At 39.4% G+C, this 12,737-nt stretch overlaps 2 protein-coding genes across 11 annotated transcripts in view; both read left to right on the top strand.

The window, feature by feature from the left end:
• Nucleotides 1–11,044, top strand: part of neo1a (neogenin 1a) — a 147,353-nt gene extending 136,309 nt beyond the window's left edge. For 3 of the 10 annotated variants that reach the window (XM_008337055.3, XM_008337051.3, XM_008337057.3), the window contains exons 18-29: nucleotides 557–695; nucleotides 1,821–1,928; nucleotides 2,028–2,222; nucleotides 3,107–3,139; nucleotides 3,372–3,422; nucleotides 4,067–4,205; nucleotides 4,365–4,609; nucleotides 5,451–5,543; nucleotides 5,877–6,047; nucleotides 6,758–7,045; nucleotides 8,216–8,352; nucleotides 8,904–11,044. In XM_008337055.3, the coding sequence (XP_008335277.1) occupies nucleotides 557–695; nucleotides 1,821–1,928; nucleotides 2,028–2,222; nucleotides 3,107–3,139; nucleotides 3,372–3,422; nucleotides 4,067–4,205; nucleotides 4,365–4,609; nucleotides 5,451–5,543; nucleotides 5,877–6,047; nucleotides 6,758–7,045; nucleotides 8,216–8,352; nucleotides 8,904–9,056 (1,752 nt within the window). In that variant the 3' untranslated portion in view covers nucleotides 9,057–11,044. Of the gene's footprint in view, nucleotides 1–556; nucleotides 696–1,820; nucleotides 1,929–2,027; nucleotides 2,223–3,106; nucleotides 3,140–3,371; nucleotides 3,423–4,066; nucleotides 4,206–4,364; nucleotides 4,610–5,450; nucleotides 5,544–5,876; nucleotides 6,048–6,757; nucleotides 7,046–8,215; nucleotides 8,353–8,782 lie in introns of all 10 variants that reach the window. The other 7 variants (XM_008337052.3, XM_008337056.3, XM_008337062.3 and 4 more) reach the window with 7 other exon arrangements.
• A 968-nt stretch (nucleotides 11,045–12,012) lies between these two features.
• LOC103398435 (sorting nexin-1) overlaps nucleotides 12,013–12,737 on the top strand; it is a 6,386-nt gene continuing 5,661 nt past the window's right edge. The window contains exon 1 of the mRNA XM_008337050.3: nucleotides 12,013–12,170. Within this exon, the coding sequence (XP_008335272.1) occupies nucleotides 12,051–12,170 (120 nt within the window). The 5' untranslated portion in view covers nucleotides 12,013–12,050. The remainder of the gene's footprint in view (nucleotides 12,171–12,737) is intronic.

The raw sequence follows: 12,737 nt of genomic DNA, 5'->3' as shown, positions 1-12,737 counted from the left end.
CATGTTTTGTTTTACGTGTTACTTGTAATAGCTCTCCTTTGTGTTACACAATGTTTTAGAACAAACTCAGCTTTGTGTCAGCTTTTGTTGTGTCCTTGTGTCATTGAAATGAGAAAACAAGTAATTAGGTTCAGGTGAAGTAAATGTGGGGTTGATATTGGAGCAGAATATACAAGGGTTTTCTGTCAGAAACAAACAAGGAAAGGCCAAATCCTGAGTAATATCCTATGGATCCTAAAATATATATTCTTATATATTCTTCTTATTGTTAAAATTTTAACGAATGACAACAGAAAAATGAATGACAACAGTGACAGTAACTGTAACTGCTGTATGTTACACACTGTATGTTGGTGAACATTGCTAATGCTGGGACTTTTGATTGTTCCTGTTGGAGAGCCCTGATGATGTTGTTCCTTATTGTCTATTTTCTGCTCAATGGGACTGAGTGTTTCAGAACAGGCTTTTGAATGAAAAACATAAACACCCTATAAGGATTATTTTGATTCAGTTTTTTCTCATATACAGCATTCTGTTTTTGTCTGTCTCTCCTCAGTCGGCCAACGCTACCAATCTGAATTACATGGTGACAGGTCTGAAGCCCAATACATTGTACGAGTTCTCAGTCATGGTGACCAAAGGTCGACGCAGCAGCACTTGGAGCATGACTGCACAGGGCACCACGTTTGAAACCAGTATGAGCATGTTTTCGAAACCCACACACACACACACACAAACATGCAGAAATAGTACTGCACATCCACTCTTAGTCCCACCAGGAACAGTGAAACAAGCCTCTGTTTGAATAGTCATATTTTGTCTTCTGCAGCCCAAATGGAAGGGACGGAGACTCCTGAGGAGCAGGAAGCTGTGACTGCAGCTACAATATACATTTATTAATGCAGAGAAAATCCTGCTTTTAAACCAATAGAAATAAAATCAGGGTATTTTTCTTTGTGTAATGAAAGGATATAATATCAGCTTTTGGACTAACACTGTACGCATGTATAATCACAGCCATCACCAGTTCCTCGTTTTCTAATCCAGTCAATTCTGGTAGCTGCTGATGAAAAGAAAATACATTGTTATAAATGGCCATCAATTTCTGTGAAAATACAGTAATTTATAGCACTTAAAACCACAGCTTTCCAACGCTATCATTTAGACAGTGTTGATAATGCACACGCGGTTCTTATAAAAATATAATTTCTGCAGCACTGTGAACCTAATGGATGCTTACATTTGCAAAGCTTGGTCGTATCAGTGCCCGTTCTCCGCTCTGCTGTAAGGTTTAATTTGCTGAGTGCAAAGATTTTCAATAAAAGCTGAAAACACATTTTCTCTGAAACCACATCTGTGTGTGCAATATTGGACGGAGATTTACTGGAGTTGCAGAGTTTTTTGGGGTTTTTTTTACCTCTGCTGGTGACAGGTATGGCTGTGAACCAAGTGTTTGTGAGTTGTCCGTTATCCTTTCATTCCATTCACTTTCCACTTTCCATTCTCATGAATTAAATGTCTGAGGAAATTGATATATAGTTATATTTTGATGGCCTTGAATTTTTTTTAACTGTTATACTACATTGCATTGCAAGTTAATATTTTGCAAGGCAGAGGAAACTTTAAAAAATGGTTATAGAGTAGTTTTGTTTTTTTTTGCCCTTAAGGTGGCATTGATCAAAAGTCTCCATGTCCTTAAATACCAATATATAGTATGTAACGAACAATACAGAGCATCCAAAGCACTGCTCCACACAAACACAGGTCAAATAGTACAATAAGTTAGCGTAACTAACTCTCTGTCTCCACTACCTGTACAGTTCCCAGCTCTTCTCCAAAAGATGTGACGGTGGTGAGCAAAGAGAACAAACCCCGCACCATCATCGTGAACTGGCAGCCGCCTTCAGAGGCCAACGGAAAGATCACTGGTGAGTCTCAGACCCAGGGAGAACAGCACCACTCCTACGCAGAAAAGTGACATTAAAATGAGAGGAAACATGGGGATTTTGACTTCTCCTCTGTTTTAGGCTATATCATCTACTACAGCACTGATGTCAATGCTGAGGTCCATGACTGGGTCATAGAACCAGTGGTTGGAAACCGCCTGACCCATCAGATCCAGGACCTGACACTGGACACTACCTACCACTTTAAGATCCAAGCTCGGAACTCTAAGGGCATGGGCCCCATGTCTGAGGCCGTCAACTTCCGCACTCCTAAAAGTATGTTTCTGTGATCCACAGAGCTGAGATGGTCAAACTCTTCCCAAAAGCCTTGGAAGACAGATAAATTGATTGTCATGTTATTTTAAAAGCTTTAAATTCAAGCCTCATTAGAACACTTTGTTATTAATGCGCTTTAGTTGATGGATGTGCAACTAGCCAGTGGTTTCGCTAACACATCCCTCATGGCCAATATGAGCTTAATTAATACATCAGCACTCTGTGTTTATTACTTGAGGAGTTATTTAGCTCATAACTGACCCAAAGTCAATTAATGAGTTTTAAAGATTTGACTTTTCACTGACGCAGCAGCGGAGGTCCTCACATTCATACGGTAATGATTGCAGTATTGTCAGCATATTAAAAAACACTTAACATTTCAAATGAATAGTGATGTGTAATACTGCCCTCTAAGGACTGTTTCCCTTCAACAAACACACTATGACTGTGTGTTAGTTTTCACTACTGTTAACTTCATCGTTGATAGTTGAAACTCAATCTCTTGATAGTGTCGTTCAGATCTTTAAGTTTAATTCATCAGCTTGGGAATGTTGACGAGTGTATGGTCGAGTCAGCTAATAGACGGAGGTTATTTAACTTTAGTGTGGTTGATTTTCTTGACGTGTGGAACGTTTTGAGCAATGTTTTCAGAATATGGTGATTTTTGATGTTGATGTTTAGAGGCTTGCTTTAATGTCATCTTGGCTTTGTCTGAGGTAATTTCTTACAATTTAGTTTCTCTCACAGTTTCTCATCCTCTTCAGTTTTGCTTCATATTCCACATCTCTGCCTTTATTTTCATTCTCCCTCACTGCTCTCTTCAGGCTAACCTGTTTTTTGCTTTTTATTGTCTCTCCCTCCCTGCTCTCCTTTGGCCTGTTAAGCTGAGTCCTCTGACAAAATGGCTAATGACCAAGGTAAACTCCCAGCTCCACACTTTTATCTCTCACCGCTGCCTCTGCTCCTCGTGTGTCTTCTTTTCCAAAGATTTTCATCTTTTTGGGCTGAAGAAAACTGGGCTGCATGATCTGCAAAAATCAGATTGTGTTTGAAGCATTCCATTAAATGACTGTGTATCTAATGCAGGTTGTAAAGCCATAAAAGCGGCTGACATTTTAAATACTGCCTTTTTTCCTTCTTTTAAACCAGCCTCAAAATCTTCCATCAACCAGCAGCCACCAGAGCCTGGGACTTCAGTTGGTAAGATTTTCCTCCTACTCACTTCATTTCACTGTTCTGTTCAACTGTCACTCTGTCAGTCACACATGACAGCAAAGAAAAACACGTTCTTCCTCCCTTCCCTCTGACGGTGCTTTTGGAAATCTGATGTCTTTGCATCTTCTTGATTCCCTTGTTATTGACTTCAAGCTAGTACGTAGGATTTACTGACAGTAGTTGAATATATTTTATATGGTATTTATAACTACAACTGTGAACCCAGCAGCCTGAAAATAAATAATCATTTATGGACAGAATAATTTGAACACTTTTTTTGGACCATTTATAATGCTACACCAATGTTTATGATCTTGTCGTCATAAAATCATAAACATTGGACCCTGGTCTTCACTCTCTAATAGTTTAGGATGCAATACAAAATCCCCACAGCAATATATTTCCACCACTTTTATAAGAAGTGACAGTATTGTTGGGGTTGCCAGTCTCTCTTATTCATCCCCAAGCCTTACCTCCATCTTATTGGCCAATGAAAGCCAGTAATTTCATCCCAGAACAGTACACAGTACAACAGTACACCACCAAGGTTTCTCAGGAGTTGTAGTTTCACTGCTGAAAGGGTGAAGACAGTGAGATACCTGCTCTAATCCAGTATATCTTCTCTCGAGGTAAATCAGGTGTGGGAAGCACCAGTGAAAATCACATCCTGGTTATCATCATCATCATCTCGGTGGGAGCCTTCACCATCATCGTTGTGGTGGTGGGAGCCTTCCTGTGCACGCGGAGAACGACATCGCACCAGAAAAAGTAAGACACTTGCCAACAGAGAGCATTCCAATGTTTGTTTTACAGACAAAGCTCCTTTCAGCTACCTCTCCTCTCACCTGCTTTGGCTTTTCTGACTTGTTTTTCTAATATACATGGGGCCACATTCTCACTCACACTTCTTCTTCTTCTACTCTGCAGAAAACGAGCGGCCTCAAAGTCCTCAAACGGCTCCCACAAATACAAGGGAAATTCCAAAGACCTGAAACCCCCTGATCTCTGGATTCACCATGAGAGGCTGGAGCTCAAACCCATCGACAAATCTCCAGAGCCCAACCCGGTCATGACAGAAACTCCCATACCACGTAGCTCTCAGGACATCACGCCAGCTGACAGCGGCCTAGAGAGTAACCCTCACTTGCAGCAGAGGCGCAACTCCTACCTTGGTGAGTCTCACCCTCATGAGGGAGAGTTTAATGTTTCAAGTTAGAGAGTGAGATCAGAGGAAAATGTCAGTCATACTGCCTGACTCCACATGCAAAATATCACTCAGCAAACTGCTTAAGTTCTCTGGACCCACAGGGATCCAGTACGATTCAAGATGACTTCGAAAAATGTTTTTTTTCCATTCAGGAAGTGAGTGAATGCCATTGGTTTTTCCTTTCAGGGGCGTTGGAGGAGTATGTGCATGAACTTCAGATGTTGTTTTTGTTTTAAGAAGTCAGTGTTTGTCTCCACTGTTGTGCTTTTGAGATGATCATGCAAAACATTTCATGCTTTTCATGCACCCTGCCCATAATCACAGCTCTGCACACACAAACTACAGCTACAAGTACAGTAAATCTCTTTAGTTTAATGAGGTTCAAACAAAGGATCATAAACTGACACTGGCATTTGTAAATGGGATCCAAACGCAGCGATGTGAGGATTCTAACGGTCTACAAGCTGATCATTCACAAATGCAAACCCCATTTTCCAAAAAAGTTGGTGCGCTATCTACAAATGCAATAAAAAAAAAAGTAGAAGGGTGATGTTCCTTTATTTATCAAGCCGTGGTACAACTTCCTGGATCATTTTTTGTTATTGACTTTAGCAATGCTAAGATTTAGCCCTTGTTAGATGCTACGTTATTACCCCAGGTTGATACCCCAGCCCCATTATCAACACCACTAGGTAAAACACCTAGACAGATTTTATTGCATTTTAAGACATTTCCTGAAAATGGGGGTTTTGTAAAAGCAAAGACAGCGGCTCTTTCTGATTGGCTGGTTTCCATCACACTTTTAGGCCACGAATCAGAGGACAGCATGTCTACACTAGCAGGTCGACGAGGGATGAGACCTAAAATGATGATGCCTTTTGATGCACAGCCGCCTCAGCGTAAGTGTGTGTGCGTGTGTGCTTGTGTGTATGAGCAGTGAGAAGGAAAATGTCCAAAGTTTTGGGCTTGGCAATTGGTCTATTAAGGAAATTGGAACATAAACCTTGAATATAAGAGCACTGATATAATAACAAAAAAACAATTTTCAAAATAAAAGTTCACCTCATGCTTTCCATTAACTTTTCATTGTTTTGTTTTGTTTTTAATTGCTAAGACAGCTTTAAGTGGTGTTTTTTTTTTTTTATTGCTGAAAACTGCATGTCTGTATCTCACCTATCACTGTCTTCATGCTTAACCATCTCATCTGTGTGTGTGTCCACTTCCATTCACAGCTGTGATTAGCGCTCACCCTATCCATTCCCTTGATAACCATCACCACCATTATCACATGGGCAGCCTGGCATCGCCAACACGAAGCTACCTCTACCATCAGGGCAGTGGGCACCAGCGCCCGCATGTGTGCGCCACCCCCATCTCCCATTTAGAGAGGGTGGACTCTACAGGTGAGAGGCTGCCCCCTGCTGGACCGCTGAGGCACTAACTGGGAGTACAAAACTCATAGTCATCCATTGATTTTTTTTTTCATTCTCATTCGTCCACATGTTGCCGATGGTCTAACAGATTTGTATTCCCCGTCAGATTTGTATGCTTTTCCTACTGCGCGAGCGCACAAATGAAAAACCAGAGGAATACACATTTCCTTATCACAGCCCATAACGTTCATGATGTAGTTTCTGATCTGTATCCTCTCACCAGCTGAAGCCTGTTTTACCAGTGAGAAAATAGAGTTAAAATTATGAGAGAGAAATGAAGTCTTTATATCTTTAAAAAGTCAGAAGTAGGAGAAACAATGCACCGCCGTTGATATCAAAAGTTGTTCAAATTCTGAAACATGACTATACTATAATGACTATACATTTGATCTGGTAATTATCAGAATCATTTATCAGAGTCATAGTTGAGATTGGTATTTTCTGCATATTTGAACAAAAAGGGAATTTGGCATTTTGTATTACTGCATTTAAAATAGAATAAAATTGTTACTTATTATCCCTAGTTTTCTTTTCTGTAGTTGTACATTAGGCTCTTTGTCTCCTCAGTGTTTTTTGCCTTAATAAGGAACTTCTCCATAAATATCTTGTGTCTCCTTTTCATATAAATGCAAACTATCTGTACTCATCATTTCCCCCAATTATCCACCTCCCGTCTCCAGAGTCAGTGAGGAACACCCCATGTTCAGAGCCGCTCCCTCCAGCCACAGCTTCTTCCCAGGTCTCCTGCCCCTCGGAGTATCTTGCAGATCCTGAGGGAAGTTACCACGGCTCCAGCACTACGGAGGAGGAGTCTGGCTACTCCAGTAACCTGCCTCCCATCCGCTCAGCACATCCTCACGCTCATGCTCACCCACTCAAAAGTTTTGCAGTGCCTGCATACCCAGGAACTGGGCATCCAACATATGAGTCGTCTGCTTTACCCAGCACGCCGCTCCTGGCTCAGACTGGTGAGAACACACTTTTTCACACATTCAGAAAAAACCCCGTAAATACTCCCTAACACATTTTCATATTCCCACATTCCCACTCATGCTGGGCTTTTTTTGTTTGTTTGGTTGTTTTTTTTTTTTTTTGTTTGGTTGTTTTTTTTTTTTTTGTTTGGTTGTTTTTTTTTTTTTTGTTTGGTTGTTTTTTTTTTTTTTTGTTTGGTTGTTTTTTTTTTTTTTTGTTTGTTTGGTTGTTTTTTTTTTTTTTTGTTTGGTTGTTTTTTTTTTTCTTTGTTGTTGGTTCGTAGATCAGGTTTATGTGGGTGGGGCCCCTTTTTATTGTTGTACCATTCTGTCAAAACAGAAACTTGGCAGCAGACGTTGAAAGTCTATCAAAACCAAGCCTTTCTTAAAAACACATAAGAGGCTGTCTTTAGGGGCTGAGAATATTAAAACAAGTCTTGATGCATGAAGAGCAGTTTATTCCTTTCCTGCGCACACCTTCCACAGTAGTATACAGAGTTGTTCCACTTCTCATTCACAAAACAGTCTAATTGTTACAAAGTGAACATGTGACGGTGAACTGTTGTAGTTACTTAAGCATTTCACCTGTGAATGTTATAAATTACAATTGCAATCAGAAAATTACAGCACACCATGTGTTGCTGAACAAAGTGGATAATAAGAAGGTTTGCAGCATCTTACACCTAAATTACAATATTTAAGTAGATGTAGATCAGTACGTTAGTATGGTCTGGAGTTACATTCTGTAGTTTGTTTGTTTTTTTTAAAAAAGAAAGAATTTCCAAATTACACAACATTAAATTATAATAGAAAATAAAGAAGACATTTAAAACAGTATTTGTTCAGGTTTTTACACACTGCACTTTCAAACTGACTTGGTGAAAAAAGTACAGTGTTTTACTGTATAACAAACTGGTTCACATTGCATAGAACTTTGTTTGAGTGAATATATTACTTGCAGACTCGGACATTAACAACAGCCAGTTTATATTTGATCAATTGTTCCTTTTTCTCACTGAAGCCTTAGTTTCAACCAGTTCATGCTGTATGTTTAGTCACATTGGTTCCACTTGGACATTCTTTGTGTGAACACAGAGAGCTTTTTGTTTGATTCCCACTCTGTGTTGTTTTCACTGACTGTTGTATTTGTGTGTTTTTTGTTCACAGTGCCTCCCACTCACCCTCATGTTGTAAAAACAGCCTCCATTGGAACGCTGGGCAGAACACGGTCACCGATGATAGTCAACGTGCCCAACGCCCCTGATGTGCCCGAGACCAGCAAGATGCTGGAAGATGTGGACAACGTGAGTATAGTGCCTCCCACTGGCCGCTCTTGGTAACATTGAAGAAAATTAGCCCCTAAGTTGCTTTATTGCACTGTAGTATATTACTTGTCGATATTGTCACAGTCACACATACATTTCAAGTTCACGTTGTGGTTTGTGTTCTTTTATATTACAGTTTATCTCTTCACACTGGTTCTAAACACATTTCCCTTTCTGCTCTTTCTCTCTTCCTGTTCTTCCCAACTCCACACTCTCATATTCGTTGTTGGCTGAATTTGATCAATACATTTTCATTTTTAAATAATTTGTTGTTTTTGTCCGTTGAATCCTCACCGTTTGTCACCAACCGTTAATGCCTGATAATTAAACATTCATTTTGTCATGTGTTGAATGTTTTTCTTTTGTCTGCTGCCTTTTCCTTGTCCTGTTATCTCTTCCATTGCTACAGTCCCTTTGACCCATTCACGCTGGCTCGCCTTACCCTGCTGATTTGATTCCTCCTAACCTCTGCAAAAGACTGACCCTCTCCTCCTCTGCTTTCCTCTCTTCTCCACCCTTGCCTCCTCCAGGTGCTTGCCTCCCTCCCCCCCTGCCCTTCTCCTGCCTCTCGCAGTAACCCTGTTCCTCTCCCTCAGAGCTATGAGCCCGACGAGCTGACTGAGGAGATGGCCCACCTCGAGGGCCTTATGAAGGACCTGAATGCTATCACCACAGCGCCATGAGCATGACACACACCCGCAAACACACACACAGACACTATACTTCTCGCCCACAACGCACACATCCAAATCATTTGAGCTTGCGGCTGTTGGACACAGAACGGCCCGTTGAGCCCAATAGAAACTCCCATTTCCCCCCTACAGGAAAAAAAAGTCCAGACTGAAACTTAGGAACTTTTTTGGCTTACATTGCTCAGTCTCAGGAGTTTCGCCACAAAAGGGGAAAAAGTGAGACATCTTTTTATGAAGAACCGTTCTCAGAGACAATGAACATAAAGTATTGGTTGCTTTCAACCAGAAGATTGTGAATTTTTTCCTCAGCAAAAATACGTACGGTAGTTTTTGTTGTTTTTTTCTTTTTCAAGACAATGGACGATTCAGTGTCAAGTCAAATGGAGAAAGTCCAAAAATCTGTTGGTTTTGATGTTGGTGCTTTTGCAGCACAGTCTACACTCAGTGTTTGTTTGATTAGTGTTTTCTTTGTGCATTTTGTAAAATTATTGGGCAGTTTCAGTGATGTGAACATCAGATATCAGCCTCCTCTCACAAGCTCACATTGTTCATATTGTATTATCATATTTTGTTCATTTTCATCCCCTTGTGTCACATGTTTTGTGACATTTTTTTTATTATTATTATTTACTGTTATATATATATTTTTACACACATATTCTTATAAAAATGTACATAAGTGTTTTTTAAAAACAGTTTCATTTGTTTGATGTTTCCCATTGTTTCATAATCATTTATCATTAATAATATTATTTGGAATGAAAGTGGGATTTCAACCTGTCCTGAAGTTCAGTTTATATATATCAACAGGAACTTGTTAGCTAATGCTACAGCACATTCATGTCTGGTGTTGTGTTGAAAAGTTTTGTTTTTATGGGAGCTCAGTTTTAAAAGCCTAATTTATGAGTTTGTACGTTGGGGTCATGGGAATAATAAAAAAACAAAACAAAACAACCTTCCACAGGATGTCAACTCTGCAGGACTTTTTCTCACTGGTCTGAAGAGCAGACTCAGGCCTCGACCCAGCTTCTCCTGAAACCCAGAAATAATGTTATCACCCTACCCGTTATTTGGAAATCAGTTTTTGGTGTCAGGTTTCTGTGCTCATGGTCCAAATGTGCAACTTGCCCAAGTCAGAATGTATATGCTGTCAGTTTTCCTGTTGTATTTGAAGACGATGCACCCAAGTTCTTTTAAAAGTTTGACAAGATGCAGAAGTGTCGGCCTTTCGAGTAGGCCTCCCAGAATTCTTTTTACATGGTAGTTTTTGTATGAAGAAAAAAAAAAGAAAAAGAGGCCTGTTATATTCAGAAATATGATTTTAACAATGTCAGACTCTAGTTTTTCATCACCCTCCTACCCAAAGAAACGTGTCATTTGCAATCACAGTCTTTTCCTCTACTTTTGTGAATACCATTTCTCATTAGTGTACATCATCATAAATGCCATTCTAACTGTAAGAGATTTCAGTACAAGGAACAAGTTCTGTTGTGGTTGAAAAATAGGATCAGCAACAAAGAGGGAGAGAAAACAAAATGGGATCCGTTTTGGGAAAAAAATCTGTTGAGTAGTAAACAGTTGAACCGTTGTTGCACTTTTTCACACTTTCTGAAAAGTACATTTCTTACATATCTTGTGTTTTGAATATCAAAAGCTGTTTGTGTATTGTAGTGTCATAGGAAAGCAGCAGGCAGCTGGTCTTGTTTATAATTTTTGTTTTTTGATTTTTTAAAGTTGTCATTTTGCATCGGAGATGATATGAATTTGAGCAGCAGAGTTTGTGACTTTGCAGGTGATGATGAGAAATTCTGTTGTTGCTTGTTAATGTACAGAGCTTTCTTTGGTTTCTGTAGAAAAAAGAAAATATCTGTGGCTTTTTAAAAAATACTGAAAAAAGGTTTGGAAAAAAAGATGTTTTTTATTGGTGCTCCTATACATTGTGTATACACACTATTATGAATACTAACAAAGTGAATCATTCTGTGTGTCTTCTTTTCCTATTATCACAAAGATGTCCGTTTGGTTATTGAATAGATACAGCTCCTTCAGCAAATACTACACAGAAAGTCTGCTGTGTATTTTGACAATTGCTGTAAAAGTCAGGTTCTATAAATGAACAGATAAACCATGTATTTATTAATTATTCTCTATGATAGGCAGAATCAATTACCAGGAAGTATTTTTCAGCTTGTGTGTTAGTCACATGCATGTTGTCAAACAAAGATTCAATGTGTAAACTGTATGGTACAAAAATGATTACTAGATTGATAAATTAAAACAAATATGAGGTAGTGGTTGTAACATATTTAACCTGAGCATATTTCCTTATCATTTAGGCTAAATTAAAAGTTGTTTCTGACCAGTAAACATTGAGTTTTAGGTAACAACTAACAAGGATGTCACATCAGGATTAGGTGAATGTCTTTAGGATTACCATTGAGGCTTGTAGAGCTCTGCTAATACATAGCTTATTTTTTCTCATGCAGAAGGTGCTGGGTTCGAGCCCACATACTGTACATTTCACGATGCACCCTTTTGCAGCAGATCACCTGTCAACACAAGAATTTTCCAAGTGTGGGATTCATAAAAATATTATTATTAAATAATATGTCTATATGTCTATGTTTATATACTCCCACCCAAACTTTAAAAGAACACCCCACACCTTTTATGAAACCACAGGGAATAAGAATAAATGGATAAGAATTTACAGAAAAAGTTGTTGATGAAACTATAAATAGGTGGGGAATCAAACCGATTTTACATTGAATATTATAGAAACGCTTCAAAGGTCATTCAAACTGACTTTACTGAAATCAATTCAAAAAGAATGACAGTGGCCGAACACTGTCAGACTCCTCACTTCCCCGCTTCTTTGTGCCTCACTGTAATTTTGCTCGGGTACCAGCAGATGTCACTGCGGCTGTCCCTGCATTCTCTTATCGCTTCACTTCCGCCTACGTCACCAGTGCAACAACAGAGGCTATGGCGGCCAGTGCAGACCGTAGTCCACCACCGTTCTCCGCATCTGAGGAGCCAGAGACAGGGGAGCCTGACTTGTCAGATGGAGACAGTGATGAAGGAGAAGACATCTTTCTCGGAAACGTTAGTTATAACTTTGTTTGGTATTAGTGCCGTTCTTGAAACAAGGAGCGGCTCAGAACCACAGAGTCCGCCTCTTTATCTGATCTGACCTGCGTCCACGACAACAGATATTGTGACAAAAACGACAAATGTCACAATTACTAAAGAAATGTCGAGAGAGTGACTGTAGTTAAACTTCCACTCTTTTGGCGTAAAGACGCAACATTGTTTACATCATTATAATATAGTAGCTTAGCTTATAGCTGTTTTCGGTCTGTCCTGCAAAAGTCAATTTAAACAGGCTTTCGGCCAGATAGTCGTTGGTGAGTTTTCGTAACGCATGAAGGGGCTATTGTATATTATCGTTGGCTAATTTTTAGGTCTTTGTTGAAACTGTTTATATCCATGCGTTTGTGGAAGAGGTGACAATTGTTAGCATGTAAAATGCTTTTTACATTCGTTCAAACATTCTAATTGTGAAAAAGGAAATCATTTTTTATGCAACATTAGGGAGCGCAACCTGCAAACTCAAACAAAAAGTGAAGTGAAGCTGACAACTTGTAAACGAATAAACGGAGTTGTGTAGGG

This window comes from Cynoglossus semilaevis, unplaced genomic scaffold (genome assembly GCF_000523025.1).
Source record: "Cynoglossus semilaevis isolate Cse_v1.0 unplaced genomic scaffold, Cse_v1.0 scaffold1721, whole genome shotgun sequence".
Taxonomy (NCBI): Eukaryota; Metazoa; Chordata; class Actinopteri; order Pleuronectiformes; family Cynoglossidae; genus Cynoglossus; species Cynoglossus semilaevis.
The sequence above is the reverse complement of the archived record's forward strand: the minus strand, read 5'-3'. Positions and strand labels throughout refer to the sequence as shown.